Below are 20922 nucleotides of genomic sequence, written 5' to 3'. Positions count from 1 at the left end.
GGCAAGAGAATGGTGTGAACCTGGGAGGTGGAGCTTGCAGTGAGCCGAGATCGCAACACTGCACTCCAGCCTGGGCAACAGAGCACAAGACTCTGTCTCAAAAAAAAAGAAAAGGAGTTAGAATAGGGCTGCCTAAGGATGAGGTTAAGATGAAGAACACCATATGCTCAGCATTTTCATTGTTGCAAAAAAATTTGACGGTAGAGGAGGGTCAAATACATGCCAAAAAAAGAAATTGCTATGATAGGGGAAAACAATAGTCTTTCGGCACCATGCTTTGTTGGATTTTTAACTTCAGGAAGAGTGGGGAAAAGTTGCTGATAAGTATTATTATCACATGTATAACTGTATATTGTAGAACCTCAATGTAATACTGTCTGCTGGGTCTACAGCCAGAGATTTTGTCTAGTGAAGAACAGTATCAAAAGCACCTCATTAAAAGTGTTCAGCTGAGAGGTGGCCTCGTTGGCATTATCCCTGAGGACAGCGTTCTGGCAAGGCTTCGGTGTGTACTGCTGCTTTACAAACGCAAATACTTTTCCTGCACTCACTTTATTAATATCAGCAATATTTAGTAATTGTGCTCCTCAGAACACTATTTTTACTCATTCTCCTGTTTAAGCTTCTATTTATTTTGTAATTTGAATTCTAGAGAAACTACTTTGGCTGGGTATGGTGGCTCACGCCTGTAATCCCAGCGCTTTGGTAGGCCAAGGTAGGTGCATGGCTTGAGCTCAGGAGTTCGAGACCAGCCTGTCCAACATGGCAAAACCCCATCTATACTAAAAATACAAAAATTAGCCAGGTGTGGTGGCACACGCCTGTAATCCCAGCTACTTGGGAGGCTGAGGCAAGAGAATCACTTGAACCCGGGAGGCAGATTTGGCAGTGAGCCAAAATCGCACCAGTGCACTGCATTCTAGCCTGGGTGACACAGCAAGACTGTCTCAAAAAAAAAAAAAAAGGAAAAGAAAATACTTTGAATTCCATTATCTACCCAAATTATAAGGGAGAGGAATCATTTAAACAGTAATTCTGATGCCTTAGTACAAAACAAAACAACTATATGTTGGCCCTCCATCTATGTCCTTGTTGATCTAAAAAGAGGGATGCTGTACAGTAACCAAGATAGAATTTTTTTTTTCCTTTTTTTTTAACTTTTATTTTTGTTTCGGGGGTACATGTAAACATTATTACATAGGTAAATTTGTGTCACGGGGTTTTGTTGTACAGATTATTTCATCACCGAGGTATTAAGCCTAGTATCCAATAGTTATCTTTTCTCCTTCTCTCCCTCCTTTCACCCTCCACATCCAAGTAGACCCCAGTGTCTCTTCCCTTCTTTGTGTTCATGTGTTCTCATCATTTAGCTCGCACTTATAAGTGAGAACATGTGGTATTTGATTTTCTGTTCCTGCATTAGTTTGCTGAGGACAGTGGCCCCTAGTTCCATCTGTGTTCCTGCAAAAGACATGACCTCATTATTTTTTATGGCTGCATGATATCCCATGGTATATATGTACTGCATTTTCTTTATCCAGTCTGTCATTGATGGACATTTAGGTTAACTGCATGTCTTTGCTATTGTGAATAGTGCTGCAGTGTACATTTGCATGCATGTGTCCTTACGGTGGAATGATTTATATTGCTCTGGGTATATGCCCAGATTACTGGGTTGAATGGTAGTTTTGCTTTTAGCTCAAAGATAGAATGTTACTAATATATGTTCTCGTGAACTAGGAGATTTAAGTCTTTAATTCTATATCTAACTCAGTCTAGTAAACACTAGATATTAAAAATGTATAGGGCCCTAGACTGTGCTTTTGGGATACAAACATGAATTGGGATACTCTAGTCAGACAAATACAGAATGGTGTAATAAGTGCTATCATTTCTATAAAGAAATAAGTACACATTGATGTAAAAGCATAGAGGAGTGAGGAATGGATTATGCCCAGGAAGTTTGGAGATTAATATGTGAACTCAGTGTTTTGATGGACACATAGTATTTTGCCAGGCAAAGAAGTAGAAGTTCCAACACCTAGAAATAATAAATACTTGAGGTGATGGATACTCAAATACTCTGACATGATTATTACACTTGCTCTATATGTAAGGTGTCTCACATGTACCCCATAAAAGTATACAAATATGTATCAATAAAAAAGCGTTCAAAAAAAAAAAAAAAAGAAATATGGGACTGTCAGTCAAAAGGAACAGTGTCATCAAAGTCTGGTGTATTCAGGAACAGCAAGGGTTGGGTAGGGGTGGGGCAGGTAAGACAGGGGAGAACAGAAGATGGTTAGAAAAGTATAACAAATAATTCTTGGGGGCTAGCTCAAAAGTTGTCTTATATGACCATTGAAGGATTCTCTGTAAGCTATAAGATCCTATTAGCCACCATGTCTGGATATTGAATTGTCACCATCTCTGCAGTTGTAAAGAATTATTGCTTTATCATTTTAATTATTTTCTTTTTATTTGCATTTTACTCTGGCTGATTCCTCATCATTTTGCTCCATGGCAGTCTGTGTCTGTGTGGAGTGTTGCAGGACGAATGGAAATGACTGTTTCCAAGTTCATGGCAATTCAGCAGGCCCTTCAGCCAGATTGGTTCCAGTGCCTCTCCGATGGAGAAGTGTCTTGTAAGGAAGCAGCTTCCATAAAAAGGGTCAGAAAGTCTGTTGACCGATCACTTCTTTTCTTGGATAACTGTCTGCGGCTGCAGGAAGAGTCAGAGGTAATTCTGTACCACTAACTACTCCTTTCTCTTGACACTCTTGCCTCCCTTACATTCTGTGACACCACCTTTTCTGTTCCTCCTACTACTGTGCTCCTCACTCTTTGTCTGTTTTACTCTCTATTTTTATTTGCTTTTTGAACCCCAAGTATTATTGTTCTCTAGGATTCTATCTTAGGTTTCTTTTTTCATCCTATTCTGTATGTTATTCCTGGGCAGCCTTCCCTTAGTTTTAATTGCTGAATAATTCTAAAAGTGTATAAACTATCAAGATCATTCTACTTAGCTTCAGAATTACATAATTACTGGACTATAGGTAGGATATGTCACTAGAATATTCCTCGTACTCAGAAGTGACCGGACTCATCATCTTATCTCCACAAGTCTGTTCTTCCTTTTGCTCTTCCTCAATATTCTATCTCCATTTATGGCATCCACCAAGCTCCCCAGCCCAGAAATTTGAGCTTTTCTTTTTCTTTTTTGAGTCTCACTCTGTTGCCCAGGCTGGAGCATAGTGGCGCGATCTCAACTCACTGCAACCTCTGCCTCCCAGGTTCAAGGGATTCTCCGGCTTCAGCCTCCTGCATAGCTGGTATTGCAGGCATGCACCATCATACCCAGCTAATTTTTGTATTTTTAGTAGAGATGAAGTTTCACCATGTTGGCCAGGCTGGTCTCAAACTTTTGACTTCAGGTGATCCGCCCGCCTCAACCTCCCAAAGTGCTGGGATTACAGGCGTGAGCCACTGTGCCTGGCCAAGAAATTTGAGCTTTTCAAGACTCCTTTTTTCACTCACATTTAATATCCAACTGTTCACTCTTCCTTGATTCCATTTGCCCAAATGTGTCTAGAATCTCCCCCTCCTTATCACCACCTTAAGCCATAAGTGCATCATCTCTTACGTTTGTAATTACCTTTGAATTCTTCTCTCTGCCTCCATTCTCATCTTTATCCAATCCATCTTTCAGCCCTGTTATCCAAAAAATCTTTGTAAAGTACAAACATGAGCTCCTTGCCCACTTCCCTAAAAGAATTTAATGAGTCTCCACTTCAGCTCTTACATGGCATGGACAGTCTGCTGTGATGTGGCCTCTGCCTACTCCTCCAGCTCACTGTGGGCTACTTTCTCCTGTGACTTGCACTCTGGCCTTTCTGAGTTGCTTGGAATTCCTTGAGGCATTAGCTTGTTTCATTCTGTACACAGATTTCCTTCTGGACTGTTTCTGCTTTTCTTATCTCTAGCTATATTCCCTCTTTTGCTTCCACATAGGCTCGTTTCATTCCGTGTATCATTCTTTTTTTTTTTTTTTTTTTTTGAGACACAGTCTCACTCTGTTGCCCAGGCTAGAGAGCAGTGGGGCAGTTTTGGCTCACTGCAACCTCCACCTCCCCGGTTCAAGCAATTCTCCTGCCTCAGCCTCCCAAGTAGCGGGGGTTACAGGAATGCACCACCATGTCTGGCTAATTTTTGTATCTTTAGCTTATTTTTAGCTGAGACGAGGTTTCACCATGTTGGTCAGACTGATCTTGAACTTCTGATCTCAGGTGATCCACCTGCCTTGGCCTCCCAAAGTGCCACCTTTCATTCTATAGAACTGGTTCCTGATACTTCCAGGGAATTCAATTCATTCTTTGCTACCTCTTTAATTAGTATGTAGCTATATTTTAGCCCCAATCATATTGTATTTCAATGATTTCTTTATGTGTTTGTCTTTATTAAACTATGGCCTCTTTAAGCTCAATTTCTGTGTGTAATTGGGTATCTTCATCATGCAGCAGAATGCCATCCCTGTCTTATTCACTGGCTCCTCTTATTCTGAATGCCCTTCAATATTGAAGCTCTCCAAGATTCGGCTTTTGGCTTTCTTTTCTTCTCCATATATTACCTGGGTTAGGGATGGCGAATGGGTTTCATCCGACACATAGTAAGCCCTCAGTAAATGTTTGCTCATGGTGAATGGTTATGATGGGGTGAGGAAGATGAAGCTGTAGTGGTAAATCAGGGATACTGACAGCAGAGTTAATTAAGTTGGAAAAGGATTCAGAGAACAGTAGAGATGAGGGAACAGAAGATAGTGATCAAAGGAATTTTAATATCTGAGATCATGTATGTGGATAATCCTGAGCGATGATCACATCCCACTATGGCAAAGCACATTGAGTTTGAAGAACATCATTGTATTGAATTTAGCAATAAAAATACAATTTAGCTAATAAAGTTAATATAAATGAAATAATTAGAGGAAACAGTTATTCTGAATAGAATTCACAGTATATGTAACAGGAGTTTGGTGTGGGGACATTGCTGTGGGTCTGGGCAGTTAGTGTTGGTGGCTTGCTAGTAATTGTTTTGAGCCAGTCATTATCTTTGTAGGACTAGTGATGTTTGGGTAAGTAGAAAGCAGGACAGGGAGTGTGACAAAGATGATTATTAGAAAGGTCAGATGAGCCTCAAGTCCCTCATCTATGTTGTTGCAGTCAGCCTCATCATTTCATATTACTTCTGCATATTTGTGGGGGTTTTTTTTTGTTTTGTTTGTTTTTTTGAGATGGAGTTTTGTTCTTGTCGTCCAGGCTGGAGTGCAGTGGTGCAATCTTGGCTCACTGCAACTTCTGTCTCCCAGGTTCGAGCGATTCCTCCTGCCTCAACTTCCTCAGTAGCTAAGACTACAGGTGCACGCCACCACACCTGGCTAATTTTTGTATTTTTAGTAGAGATGGGGTTTCACTATGTTGGCCAGGCTGGTCTCGAACCCCTGACTTTGTGATTTGCCTCCCAAAGTGCTGGGATTATAGACGTGAGTCACCACGCCCGGCCTTACTTCTGCATATTTATTGGTCAAATGTGTAGTCCCTTTCCATATCCTTTATTATTGTCTTGACATGATTATTAAATAATGCCCCCCGCATTCTTAAGTGTTCCATTTTAGATAATAAATTATATGATTGTGCTTCTTACACCCAGGAAAGGGAGTTTCCCAAATAGTCATGCTAGTCATGTAAGCAGGCAGGCCTGTGTAACTCTCTGCTTTGTGTATCTGCATACATCTTTTCCCATGATTCCCTCCCTGTCTTATTCACTGGCTCCTCTTATTCTGAATGCCCTTCAATATTGAAGCTCTCCAAGATTCAATTTTTGGCTTTCTTTTCTTTTCCATATATTACCTGGGTTAGGGATGGCGAATGGGTTTCATCCGAGGTGGTCGGGTGCAGCAAGAAGACAGTCATCTGTTAGTCACATCTGCTGTCAAATCAGGAGTGGAGAGTTGTAGTATCATGGCAGGTGTCTGCCATTCTAGCCTGGGCAATCATGTTTGTATCACTCATGTTTGTATCACCCATACCTTTAGGTTCATTTAGGTTCAGTGGCTGAATTAAGATTGCCATTTGGACATCCTGCTGATTCCTCAAACTCAGAACACGCAGAACGGAGTAATCATCTTGCCTCATCCATTATTTTTCTAGGAGTCCCTGCCTTTTTCTCTTATCACCATCTCCCTGGACTTGCAAAACAGGAGCCGGGAGTCATTTGAGACTTTGTCTTTATCCTCTCCTTGGATGACTAATCAGTCAAGTTATGTTGATCCTACTTCCTGATGAGGTTTCAAGTTTTATCTTTCCTCTTCATCCACACGGCCACTGCCTTAGTCCAGGTCATCTCATCTTTCACCTGGATCATTAAAGTTGTCTGCTATTCCATTCTTCAATCATACTCACCCTTAATTTATTCTTCACACGGCAGCCAAAGTGTTCTTTCTAGAGGAATAGTCTGATTATGTCCCTCCTGCTTAAACTAAGGAATGAAATTCTCTCTTCACAGTGTTCCAGGCCTCCTTTCTATCCCTTTCTTCTACTGGAGAGCCATTGTTGATTTGTATATTTTCTTGCAAAACTTATTTTTTGCAATTACATACACGTAATTAATATATAGATATACATGGCTGTATTACATGAGTATGATCATATATTCAGCAATTTGCTTGTTTTTCATTTAACAATATCCTGAAACTCTTTTTCTATCGCTGCATATATTGCTATATGTACTGCATTCTTTTTAAACAGCTGCATAGGAAGCCATACTGTGTATATATTATGATTTACATAAGCCTTTCCTCTATGGATACACACGTAAGTTGTTGCCAGTTTTTCATTATTCTAAACATCTTTGTAAATAAACCTTGGCACATGTGAATGAGTATAGGAGAGATTGTTAGACATGGAATTTTAGGATCCATAGATAAAAGCATCGACATTTCTATAAGTGCTGCCCACTTTCCTTCCTAAGAGGTTGAACTGATTTTTCTCTGTGTTTATCAGGGTATGTAAGTGTCATTTCCCTTACAGTTTCACTTCTACTCTGTTGTTATCTGTGTTTTAACCTTTTTGTTATTATATGGGCAAAAATGGTATCTCGTTGTTTCCGATTTTGCATTACCTTACTAACGAGGTTTAGTAGTTCTTCATATGTGTATAGGGCATTCACATTTATTTTTCTGAATTTCATATTTACATATTGTACCTAGATTTCTATGAGGTTATCATTCATTTCTTTAGAGGATTTGTTGGAGCTCATTTTATGCTCTAGATATTTAAATATTCCTCCAAAGAGTAAGAGTAAGTTCTCCTTTGCCTTTGTTGATGGTGTATTTTACTAGAGAAGTTTTACTAATTTTTTTTTTTTTTTTTTTTTTGAGACAGACCCTTGCCCTGTCATCCAGGCTGGAGTGCAGTGGCCCGATCTCGGCTCAGTGCAAGCTCCTCCTCCTGGGCTCAAGCGATTCTCCCACTTCAGCCTCCCGAGTAGCTGGGACCACAGATGCATGCCACCACATCCGGCTAATTTTCGTATTTTTAGTAGAGATGGGGTTTTGCAATGTTGGCCAGGCTGGTCTTAAACTCCTGACCTCAGATGATCCACCCGCTTTGGCCTCCCAAAGTGCTGGGATTACAGATGTGAGCCGCCATGCCTGGCAAGTTTTTGTACTCAAACTTGTCAACCTTTTCCTGTAAGCTTTAGCTTGTTTAGGAAGGCCTTCCTTACCCCAAGATGGTAAAAATATTCAACATATTCTTCTAAAACTTGTGTAACTATATTTTTTATGTTTAGCTGTTAGGTCCATTGAATTTGTGTTGTGAGGATGGTGTGTAGTAGTGGTCTTTATTTTGTTGGTTTGTGAGTGGATAGTCAGTTGTCTCAACAGTTTCTGAGTTCCTAAAGTTATCTCTAGCTAAGAGGCTTGGAGGTAGTCTAAAGCAGGCCTGGATAGTCATTACACAAATTAAAACTCTTCATTTGTCCTTTTCCTCTTGTCCCTGTTTAGTGTACACTTTATTTATTTATTTACATTTTTTTACTGAAACAAGGTCACACTCTGTTACCCTGGATGGAATGCAGTGGCACAGTTTCAGCTTACTGCAACCTTCGCCTCCCGGGCTCAAGCCATCCTCTCACCTCAGCCTCCCGAATAGCTGGGACTACAGGCACAAGCCACCATGCCCAGCTAATTTTGTTTTTTTTATTTTTTGTAGAGACGAGGTCTCCCTGTGTTGCCCAGGCTGGTCTTAAAATCCTGGGCTCGGCCGGGCGTGGTGGCTCAAGCCTGTAATCCCAGCACTTTGGGAGGCCGAGACGGGTGGATCACGAGGTCAGGAGATCGAGACCATCCTGGCTAACACGGTGAAACCCCGTCTCTACTAAAAAAATACAAAAAAATTAGCCGGGCGAGGTGGCGGGCGCCTGTAGTCCCAGCTACTCGGGAGGCTGAGGCAGGAGAATGGCGTGAACCTGGGAGGCGGAGCTTGCAGTGAGCTGAGATCCAGCCACTGCACTCCAGCCTGGGCAACAGAGCGAGACTCCGTCTCAAAAAAAAAAAAAAATCCTGGGCTCAAATGATCCTCCTACTTCAGCCTCCCAAAGTGCTGGGATTACAGGCTTGAGCCAATGCACCTGATCTAATTTAATCTAAGCCAGAACAAGACTACATATGTTGAATGCATCTTTTTCCTAAGTCTTTTCTTACCTGATGGGTAAAGTATGTTTTTCAAAGTATGTTCCTCAGAGCCCTAAAGGTTCTTAGGGAGAAGGGAGCACCATGCCCCTTAATGCTTCACCTGCAGCAGCTTCACTGAGGTCTCTTCTATACATTGGACTTCCATGTAAGGTTCATTTAAACAAAGGTCTCTGATACTGAAAATGGTTAAAAACATGTCATCCTTTTTTAACTCAGGTTCTTCAGAAGAGTGTGATCATTGGAGTGATTGAAGGTGGAGATGTGATGGAAGAGAGGCTGAGGTCAGCACGAGAGACAGCCAGGCGGCCCGTAGGTGGCTTCCTTCTGGATGGTTTTCAAGGAAATCCAACAACCCTGGAGACTAGACTGTGCTTACTGTCATCAGTCACTGCAGAGCTGCCGGAGGACAAACCAAGGCCAGTTCAGTTAGGACACAGGCTGGCCTCATGGGATGCAGGACAGGAGTGCTGGCTAATTGTATATTACATAGTGTCTGTGCATGGGCATGTTTTTGATGCTTTGATTATGTCCTTTCTGGGCTGAGTCTGCTGAGGCACTGAGGCAGACTGTAAGGGGAGTTTCTGTGAAGGCTGTCCTGGCCTTGATTTCAGAGTGTAGAGTAGAGAATAACTGCCATGTGAATTATGTTATTTGATCCTCCTAAGCGAGAGCAAGTATTATAGTGTTTCCCCTCATTCTTTTGCCAATTACAAATATTGTTGTCTCTTCATTATAACATGGTATGTGGAGACCAAGTATAAAGTCATTTGGAACTCTGATTTAAACTGAGGAAAGTTGAGGACAGATATGGGATGATTAGTGGGATGAAGATGAGTTCCACCAACAAGAACTTAAGAAGCTCTTAGATTTGAGGCTGGTAGTGAGTGGTGTCAATTTTTGAAATTAAGGGGACTGACAACCCTAGTAGGATTGGTTCTTACATTTCCATAAATTGCAGAATTCACCTTGTGCTGGTAAGAAAAGATGATCTGCAAGATTTGAAGCTACAAATTCTGAGTTTCTGAATGCAGCTGATGTCGTATTAGGCTACCCACATTTTTTTTAATGGTTTGTTATCTCAATGTGAATATTCATGCTTTTTTCCTGCATGTATATTAAGAAGTTTGGTTGTGGTGTGCTGCTCTACACTCCTTTAGTTGGATAGTATATAATATATGTAATTTTACTACTTTTTTTTTTGAGACGGAGTTTTGCTCTTGTTGCCCAGGCTGGAGTGCAATGGCATGATCTTGGCTCACCGCAACCTCTGCCTCCTGGGTTCAAGTGATTCTTCTGCCTCAGCCTCCCAAGTAGCTGGGATTACAGGCATACACCACCACACCTGGCTAATTTTGTATTTTTAGTAGAGACAGGGTTTCTCCTTGTTGTCACGCTGGTCTCGAATTCCCGACCTCAGGTGATCCGCCCGCCTTGACCTCCCAAAGTGCTGGGATTACAGGCGTGATTTTACTACCTTTTTAAAGATCCAGGTACAGCTTAGAGGAAAGCACATGAATCATACATACAGCTCAATTAATTTTCACATGTCTACACTTGTGTAAACACTACCCAGAACGAGGTATTTCCATCACCTCAGCCAACCTTTGACCCCCAATTTTACCTAGTTCTTTTGTGTTCATTGCTCCCTCTCCTGTACTTGTTTCACTCTGGTGCACATAACACTTCAGCACTAGTATTTCTAGACATTTTCTGGACTTCTTCCTGTTAAGTGCTCGCAGATGTCTGTTACTGAATTTGAAAGCTGGATTGTTTTTCTTTCTATCAGTGTGTAGAAATGCCAGCTTCAGTTGGATAGGAGTTCTAAAATATTACATTACTTGAAGGAAACTGTAGTCAAGAAAACCAGCATATATTTAAGAGTTCTGCTTATTTAATATTACATGGGGCTTTTCTTTGCATTTCTGTGCCAGTTCATAGAAAGGGGCTATAGGTAGAAAAACAAACATAAAAAAGAGCAGCAGCCAGCCAGTCAGCCGTGATTTAGTGCATCTCCACATCTGTTTTCATGGAGTGGCAAAACCTAGCTGAGTGCCATTAATAGTCTTAGAATGCCTTACCTATTACAGGTTGAGTATCCTTTATCCAAAATGCTAGGGACCAGAAGTGCTTGAGATTTTGGATTTTTTCAGATCTTGGAATATTTGCAGGGTACATACTGGTTGGGCACCCCTAATTTGAAAGTCCAAAATCCAAAACTCTCTGGTGAGCATTTCCTTTCAGTGTCATGTTGGCGCTCAAAAAGTTTCAGATTTGGGAGCATTTTGGATTTCAGATTTTCGGATTAAGGATGCTAAACCTGTACCTTGGAAAACACCATCTCATTCCACAGTGCAGACTTTTTATTAATGGAGAAAATATAAAGAAAGCCAACTAGATTCTTAGATCCTATGGCCAGAGGTGAAATCCTGACAGCGAGAGTTGCTTTATAAATTAACTTGTGAGGGATATAGTAGAGTAAAATGTCTTTATTGTACCAATTATGAAAAATTATAGGCAAAATACAGTTAAAACAAGCACAATATTTCAGCAAGAAATAAAGCACACAGCTTTGCACTCCTAAAAATTCTATATAGTGAACAGGCTATAAAGTTTAGTTTATGACTAGGGAGGTTGTTCAGAAAGGATGATAGTTGAAGGGAAACTAACCTAACCTTCTTTGAACTTCTCTCTGAGATCAGAAACTATACTATGGGCCGGGTGCAGTGGCTCACACCTGTAATCCCAGCACTTTGGGAGGCCAAGGTGGGCGGATCACCTGAGGTCAGGAGTTCGAGACCAGCCTGGCCAACATGGTGAAACCCCATCTCTACTAAAAATACAAAAATTGGCTAGGTATGGTGGCAGGTGCCTGTAATCCCAGCTACTAGGGAGGCTGAGGCAGGAGAATTGCTCCTGGGAGGTGGAGGTTTCAGTGAGCTGAGATTGTGCCATTGCATTCAGCCTGGGCAACAAGAGTGAGAATCCCTCTCAAAAGAAAAAAGAAACTATACTATGTGCTTTCTCAAATATCTCATTAATTCTCGGAACGATTCTGTGGGGGTATATATTATTTGCTCTTGTTTTTAAGATTAGAAAACTAAAACTCAGAGAAGTTAAGTAATCTTTCCAAAGTGACACAGCAAATACATAAATGACAGAGCTAGTATTCAAGCCCCAGTTTTTCTGGCTCCAAAGCCAAACTACATGTTTCTGTCTACTGCCTGCCGCTCTAACCGTGATTGGTGTTTTTCATTATTATTTTTTTTTTTTGGTGCCTTGTCCATTAAAAGGACTTTCTGATTTCCTTCCTTGCATCGTCCTCATGTCACTGTTCTTATTGTTACTTTTACAGGCTCATATCTGGTATTGGTCGGCCAGATGAGGTGCTCAAGTGTATTGAAAGAGGAGTGGACTTATTTGAGAGTTTTTTCCCTTATCAAGTAACAGAGCGGGGAGGTGCCCTGACTTTCAGTTTTGATTACCAGCTGAATCCCGAAGAGATACGTAAGTCTTTTGAAGTTTATCTCTTATCCTTAAGTTTCTTCCATTTCCTATTAATTTTTGGCTTGAGTCACAAGACAGAAATATGTATATATAAAGCCAGTCTTTTAAAAAACTACATCTTTGTTTCTTATCTGTGTGCCCTGGCATGTTGGCACACAAATCCAGGTACTTAATACTATACATGTTGCTCATCAATATTAGGATGTGATTTTATAGTGAACAGAACCAAGAAAAACAAAACCTCCTCTGTTAACAACCTGAAAAAAGAACATTCAGAGTGAATTGTGATGAAAATCATAAGAAAACCTTTGAACTGCTTGGTTAAAGTTAACTTATTTTCTCACAAAAGAGTTTTTGTCTTTTCTTTGCAAACCTTATGCTATTAAAATACAGGGAGACTCATGATCCTCTGATCCTAGTGTTACTTCTTGCATTTTGGTGGTTTTTCTTTTATTTATTTATTTTTTTTAATACGCCAGGCTTTGAAAGCTGTTTTCCTCTGCTAATGTTGCTTTGAAGGACTGCCATTTTCTTTTATTCTTCAGTTTTCCAGAAGTTAAGAAAGTCAGTTTCAGATTCTAACACTTAACTGGAGGTACAAAAGGAGCTGGGATATCGACTTTGGGCTAGAGTTGCTTGAAGTGGGTTTTCAGGAGAGTGTCTCCGTGCGGTCTTCCCTCTGACCTTGAGAAATGGCCTTTCCTTTCCTTTTCCTGCCGTCTTTGGAACTTTTCCTTAACCACGTCAACCTTAAATTTTAAATAGGACCCAAAACTTCCTTAAAAGTTCATTTTTATTCCTCACGGGTAACTAAATTTCATTCAGATGTTATACTTTTATGAAGCAGCTTAACCATTAATCTCAATAGAATTATTCTGGAAACAAAATAAATCAAGTTGATCAAATTCTTAAATATATAGGAGATCAATTTTACTGTCCTTTTAGACAGACCAGAACATAATGTATGTGGCTAGGTATACCATTAACACTATAAATTTTCACATCTGCATTTACAAACTGAATTATTTCCACCAGAATAGAGGTAACTGTTAGTCATTCAGTACCAGGAATATGCAAAGCTCTAAAAAGAACCTGATTTGACTTCTCTGTAATGAACAAGGTCATTTTTGGCCAGAGAAAGCCAAGTTTCTTCATGATTAGGAAAAAGAAAATAGTTTGAATGTTTAAACAAAGTATTATTAACTGTGTGTGTGTGGTAAATTAAAGTACTTTGCCACTTACATACTGAGAATTCCAAAGAAATTACTTGACACCAGTTCTCCCAAATGACAAGAGTTTTCCAAAATGTCAGAGCTTAAAAAAATTTTTTTCAGAAATAGGGTCTCACTCTGTTGCCCAGGCTGGAGTGCAGTGGTGTGATTATGGCTCGCTACAGCCTCGAACTCCTGAAAAAAGAACATTCAGAGTGAATTGTGATGGAAATTATAAGAAAACCTTTGAACTGCTTGGTAAAGTTTAATTTGTTTAACTTTAATGGGCACAAGCCATCCTCCCACCTCAGCCTCCCGAGTACTAGGAGGTGCATGCCACCTTGTAGGCTGGGACTACAGGTGCATGCCACCATGCTTGGCCAATTTTTAAATTTTTTGCAGAGACAGGGTCTTGCTGTGTTGCCCAGGCTGGTTGTGCACTCCTGACCTCAGGCGACCCTCCCGCCTGAGCCTCCCAAGGTGCTGGGATTACAGGTATGAGACACTGCAGCCAGCTGAAGGCTTCATTATGGTTTCCCACATCAGCATGCAAATTTATGAGAACAAAATTATGACAGCTCTGTGCCCAGTGCTCAGGTTGCTTCTCTTATTCCTTTGACCTTGATAAAATTACCCTCCTAAGACCACCTGTCCTTCTCCGGGGACCAACACTGAGATTTGTTATCATTTGTTCCCAAAATACTCCTTAACTACTTGTCCCTGTTTCAGGCAGTTGGCTTTTTGTAGAGTAGCTGGTGTTTCTTTTGCAGTGCAAGGAATGTTTCTTCTTAAAGCAGGAAGTTGAAGGGAACAATTCAGGTTGCCATTTAATTCTGGATAGTCTGGGTTCCCCAGAGGGCCAGAGTCTCCACATAGAATACATACATTAAAACCATGTTCTACTTCAATCTATTTGGAATATAGGTAATTCGAAGCCCAATTTATTTGCATGTACATTGTGATAAGGGATAGTGATAACCCCACCACACACACACACACACACACACACACACACAACCAACTGTTAACTTTTGTTGGTTTATTTATTTATTATTAAATAGAGATGGGGTCTTGCTATGTTGCCCAGGCTGGTCATGTACTCCTGACCTCACGCAATCCTCCTGCCTTAGCCTCCCAAAGTTTTGGGATTATAGGCATGAGCCATCACGCCTGGCCACCAACCATTTTTTAAATTATTTCTTGATGGTAAGATTGTATGTTATATATTTGTAACTATAATTTGCTTAAATATTATTGAATCTCTAAATTGTTTTGGTATTGTAGATAAGAGGACAGTGACCGTCTTGGAGCATATTGCTGTTTTTCATTTCTTGTGTGATTTCCTTAGGATAAATTCTCAGGAGTGAAATTACAGAGTCAAAGATCATGTAATAATAACTAAAATAAAGTGCTTCCAGTGGCCACTTCTTATCTGATCATCATTCAAGGCTTTTTATTGGTTTGTCCTTCAGTATTACAACAAAATGGAACACAAGAAGAAATAAAATGTGTGGATCAAATAAAGAAAATGGAAATAACTGGTTGCAACCAAGAAATAACATCATTTGAAATTAATCTGAAGGAAAAAATGTAAGAAATTTTTAAAGGTTTAGATTTTACTTTCTGATTTCTGAATTTTAGTCTGTTTTAAAAGTTTATGGGACTATTCTCAATTTATGATTTCATAAAATATTAATAGTTGGGTATTATTTAGACCTTCTCAAATTCAGTTTCAAAAAAAACTCTTTATTTTCTGCAGATGAATTTGTAGACTTTGTCTTGTCAGGAGACTAGAGCCAGGTAATGATTGCTTTAGAAAAGCTGACAGAAAGATTAGACCAAATCCATTGTTTGCTGTCTTTTATTCCTTTAGAGCATAATAAGGATTTCAAGATAAAACACAACAAACTTTTAAATTGTAGGGTGCCTAACATCTTTGTTAGATACAGGCTATAAATCTTATATAAAATATTTATCTCTATAAAGAACAAATTAAGATACAGATTGAATTGAATATCCCTTCTTCAACATGCTTGGAACCAGAAGTGTTTCAGATTTCTTTGATTTATTGTTGTTATTGTTGTTTTATTTTAGAACATTTGCATTATACTTACCTGGCTGAGCATCCGTCATCTGAAATCTGAAATACTCCAATGAGCAGTTCCTTTGAGCATCATGTTAGTGCTCAAAAAGTTCTGAATTTTGGAGCATTTCCCTTTTTAGATTTTCAGATTAGGGATATTGAACCTGTGTCTTGTAATTTTTGTATTTGGTCAAAAGTGGTAATCATCAGTGAACCAGTGAGTGATTTTTCTTTGAGTCTGACGCACTCACTTTAGTACTAGGGTGGGTTTTTTGTCTTATGTAAAGGGAAATCCTATGGCTTGTGACTTATTTATATCTATCTAGTGATAGTACAGACTTGAGAGTTCATGAAAGAATGTGAAAATCCTTGTTCTTACTCATATTCTGTTGGGACTCCTTTAATTGTAGGTCAGAAATGGTAATGTCTACCACATTTGACTTCTTAAAAAATAACCAAGGAGATAGATTTGCTTTTGTCTTTCTTTTCTTTTATCCTTTTTTTTTTTTTTTCTGTCATCCACTGACTCTCAAATGATTTATTTATGTTTTTAAATTTTTAGGGTAATATAAATGGTTACTACTAAAATTCCCTTCATGTTATAGATTTAATTGGAAATTATACTATTATTATTGGCACTAGACTTTCAGTTTTTGTGATTTGTAGACAAATTCTAGCACTGCTCTTGACTGTGTGACTTTGGTCTGGTCAATTCACTTTTTTTTTTTTTTTTTTTTGCAACAGTCTCGCGCTGTCGCCTAGGCCAGAGTGCAGTGGCATGATCTTGGCTCACTGCAACCTCCGCCTCCTGGGTTCAGGCGATTCTCCTGCCTCAGCCTTCCAAGTAGCTGGTATTACAGGCATGCACCACCATGCCTGGCTAATTTTTGTATTTTCAGTAGAGACAGGGTTTCACCATGTTGGCCAGGCTGGGCTTGAACTCCTGACCTCAATCCACTTATTTTTAATAGTTGATTAAAGGTAACACCTGACCAGGCATGGTAGCTCACATCTGTAATCCCAGCACTTTTGGGAGGCTGAGGATGGAGGATCACTTGAGCCCAGGAGTTCAAGACCAGCCTGAACAACATAGCAAAACCTTTTCTCTAAAACAGATTATCTGGGCGTGGTGGGAGGCTGAGATGCAAGGTTGCTTGAACCCAGGAGTCCGAGACTGCAGTGTGCTATGATTATACCACTGCACTCCAGCCTGGGTGACAGAGCAAGACCATGTCTCAAAAAAAAAAAGTTAACATCTATGCAGTGCCTAGGCTTAGTACGTGCCCAGCAGTGTTCAAGTTCTTTCACTGTACTAATTCATTTCATCTTTGTAACAACTGTCTGAGATAGGCACTGTTATTACCTTTGGTTCATGGATGAGAAATAAGTCACAGAGAGTTGTTAAGTGACTGTGACTTGCCCAAGTGAGTTGTGAAGCCAGGAATCAAATTCATGCAGGGTAGCTCCAGGCCCTCCCTCTCAACCCCCATAGTAATCTTCTTCTGTAGAATGACAATACAAATGGTTATCTCTAAGAATGAATGTGAAGGTTAAATGAGACAATATATGTGAAAGCGTTTGGTAAACTGCAAAAAGCTGTGTAAGTAGAAGTCTACCATGTCTTTTGATAATAATTCTGGTGGTAAGTGGGAAAGAAGTGTCACTTACTTCTCTCCTAAGTGTCAAACACTTACATGTGTTTCCTAACATTATGTGCCTTTACAATGTGATTAGTAGTAGTCAACATGAGTGAGCGACCACATGAATTTATTCTGATGCTCCTTCGTAACCCCAGACTCGGAGTTTGCATCAGTCAGAGAAAACCTCCAGGGTCTCCCTGACTCATTGTGTTCTTTGTTAACTTTTTTTTTCTTTTTTGGGACGGAGTCTCGATCTGTTGTCCAGGCTGGAGTGCAGTGGTGTGATCTCAGCTCACCACCTCTGCCTTCCGGGTTCAAGTGATTCTCCTGCCTCAGCCTCCCGAGTAGCTGGGACTACAGACACGCACCACCATGCCTGGCTAATTTTTGTATTTTTAGTAGAGATGGGGTTTCGCCATATTGGCCAGGCTGGTCTTGAACTCCTGACCTCGTGATCCACCTGTCCCGGCCTCCCGAAATGCTGGGATTACAGGAGTGAGCCACCGCATCCAGCTCTTTGTTCACTTTTAACCTTATTGCCATTTTAAGCAGGTGCACAGCACTGAACATTTGCTAGGGATGTTATTAACCACTGGTAACTTTACCAGCAGAATAGATAGCTGAGGTTGTGGATTTCTTGTGTTCCGTACTTTCTGGAATGTCACTGTGACTTCTGTCTTAGGTACCAGGAGGACTTTAACCCGCTGGTGAGAGGATGTTCCTGTTACTGCTGTAAGAATCACACTCGGGCATACATCCACCATCTGCTGGTGACCAATGAGCTGCTGGCCGGAGTCCTGCTTATGATGCACAACTTTGAACACTACTTTGGGTTTTTCCATTCCATCCGGGAGGCACTAAAAAATGACAAACTGGCACAGCTGAAAGAGCTCATCCACAGGCAAGCATCTTGAGATCTTGCAAATACAAGTCTCACTCTTCACACTGAGCCTGTATCAGTGTTGTAAGATGGGAAGACATGAAGAAGAAATAATCTGAGCCTTAGTTATTTATATTTTGATATAAGGTCTGCTAAAGTAAAGAATATTTGTACCAAACTGCCCACATGAGGGTGAAGAGATTTCTTCTAAAGACTTAAATGACCTGGATTGAACAGAGAGAATTGAACTGTGACCTTTTAAACTTCTAGACTAATTCTTTTAGTTGATAGAGATTCATTTAGTCAAAGACAAAAGCTTTAGCTGTGAGGGCACCACCTTGAAGTGGGAGTGACAAGATTCTGAGGGACCAGTGAATGGGATGGAGGCTTGAAGGGAAATGGTATGAGACGCATGGCCTCTGGACATATGCCTGTTGATTTGAGAAGAAATCTGGCTTATTTGAGGGTTTCCTTTAGTTCACCTTCATACTCTCAGGAGACTCTTTTGGATACTTTTGTCTTCTACCCTGCCCTGGCAGTGCAGCCAATCAGAAATGACTCTTGTGACTTAACCGGGCTCGGATATCCCTGGAATGTGGGGCGGGCTTGAACATTGCTCCTGTGATCATCCGTCCCAGGTCACACTCCTCCATTTGACCACATGGCCTATTTGTAGCTTCTTTTTAGAGCCAATGTAATTGCCTGTTAGGAGCCAAAAGTTTGCCCAGCTGCTTTCATCTGGTTATGCAGATCCATTGTGATCTGCCTTCCAGGCTCATTAATAGTCTAACTACGTAATAACTGAAGCCCTATCTCTTGTGAAGATTCATTCTCAATGTGTTCACTTAGACAGAGCCCCGCCTGGCCTAACGATTAGAAGATAGTCTCCATCCTCTTCAGATATGACTCCTGGGCAATTCACTTAACTTCTCCATGGCTGTTTCCTGCTGAATAAATAGGGACAGGCATAATGGATAGGAATGAATGAACTTTTAAGATACTGTCTAGCTCTAAAATTTGAAGAACAAAAAGTTTTAGATTAGAGTCATAACCTTAATAGCCCTAATTGTCATCCTGGGAGACAGGCAACAGTAGGGATATCTGAGAGCCTAAAGAGAGGTTTGGCCTGTGGGTTTGTAAACGGTTATTGAATTGGTATCAGGAGATCCTGAGGCTGGTAGGGGAAGGTGATTCTTTCTAAGTTATCTCTATGTTTTTCAAGTTTTCTTTAAGGAATACACATACACCCACATGCACACACCATAGTTTTTATACAAACAGCAATAACAAAACCAAAAAGATGCCCCTTTTTTTTGTAGGGGTAAGAAATACATTTGTTTTATACTTCTATGCTATATTTTGCTGTTCAAAATTTAGTGGGCATTACTTAATATTGTTTCTAATTATTTTGTGGCTGCTGTATGTTTTATTTGTTGGGAGCCCATTATATTAGGCCGTTCTTGGATTGCTATAAAGAAATACCTGAGACTGGGTAATTTGTAAAGAAAAGAGGTTTAATTGGTTCACAGCTCTGCAGGCTTTATAGGAAGCATGGTACTGGCATCTGCTTGGTTTCTGGGGAGGCCTCAGGAAGCTTACAATCATGGCAGAATGTGAAGGGGGAGCAGGCACATCACATGACAAAAGCAGGAACAAGACTCAGAGCAAGAAGTCACTTATCAGCAAGGGGATGGCCCAAGCCATTCATCAGGGATCCACCTTTGTGCTCCAAACACCTCCCACCAGGCCCCACCTCCAGCATTGGGGATTACATTTCAACCTGAGATTTGGGCTGGGACAAATAGTCAAATTATATTACCCATCTATATGGTTTTCTTTTTCGTAATATGGGAATGTCTATGAATAAATTCATGGGCATCCTCATAACTCTTCCATGAATGGCAAGGGGTACTTACGGAAAACAGTTTTCCAAGGATCTGATTGTTTTGAAACGTGTTAGATTGGACTTGTTCAAATGTTCATATTTTTGTTCAATGCTAAATGCATCGTTAGGGGAGTAGTGGTAAATATTCCGGAATCCATATGAAATTCATGAGTTTATTTATGTCCAAAACACTGAAAACTGTGTCCAATATTGTTCAGTTTCCTGGGTCTTTTTCTTATTAGCACGTTTAAGAAAAATATTCCTTTCCTTTATTGTAGCAAATCTGTTAAAGGCAATAGCAAATAAAACATTTTTAATTTAAAAAATGTACTGTGTTTGGCTTTCTGTAAATGTAGTAGGTCTGTTAAACAAAATATTAAATTTCTGTAATACCAGAAATGTTCTGGAGATTTCTCATTGGAAGAAAAAAATGTTTATCTGTGTTCATTGTTTTGAGAACATCTATGATAAATGTAAAATCCAAAAAGGAGCTATTCAATTATATACATTATGAATATTCCCTTATCTATCTGTATTAGTCTGTTCTTGTGTTTCTATAAAGAAATACCAGAGGCTGGGTAATTTATAAGGGAAAGAGGTTTATTTGGCTCACAGTTCTACAGGCTGTACAGGAAGCATGGCGCCAGCATCTGCTCCTGGTGAGGGCTTCAGGAAACTTACAATTGGGGTAGAAGGCAAAGGGGAAGCTGGTGTGTCACGTGGTGGGAGAATGGGGAGATCCCAGACTCAAACAACCAGATCTCATGTGAACTGAGGGAGATTGCAGTCATCACCAAGGAGATGGTGTTAAGCCATTCATGAGGGATGTACCCAGATACCTCCCACCCGGCCCCACCTTCAACACTGGGGATTACATTTCACCATGAGATTTGGAGGGGACAAACATCCAAGCCATATCACTTCCCTCTTTAAGTTATATAATTACGAGCCTTAAGGCCGTGCTAGC

The 20922-nt window shown here is 40.2% G+C and overlaps 1 protein-coding gene across 4 annotated transcripts in view; it reads left to right on the top strand.

Moving 5' to 3' along the window:
- The window catches only part of QTRT2 (queuine tRNA-ribosyltransferase accessory subunit 2), a 32160-nt gene extending 11879 nt beyond the window's left edge, over positions 1–20281 (top strand). For 2 of the 4 annotated variants that reach the window (XM_015129814.3, XM_077990785.1), the window contains exons 5-9: positions 2528–2740; positions 8969–9168; positions 12105–12256; positions 14940–15057; positions 17873–20281. In XM_015129814.3, coding sequence (XP_014985300.3) covers positions 2528–2740; positions 8969–9168; positions 12105–12256; positions 14940–15057; positions 17873–18104 — 915 coding nt within the window. In that variant the 3' untranslated portion in view covers positions 18105–20281. 4 annotated transcript variants of the gene reach the window in all.
- The last annotated feature ends 641 nt before the right edge of the window (positions 20282–20922 follow it).

This window comes from Macaca mulatta, chromosome 2 (assembly GCF_049350105.2).
Source record: "Macaca mulatta isolate MMU2019108-1 chromosome 2, T2T-MMU8v2.0, whole genome shotgun sequence".
Taxonomy (NCBI): Eukaryota; Metazoa; Chordata; class Mammalia; order Primates; family Cercopithecidae; genus Macaca; species Macaca mulatta.
Note: the sequence above shows the minus strand (reverse complement) of the source record. Positions and strands in the feature narration are given on the sequence as shown.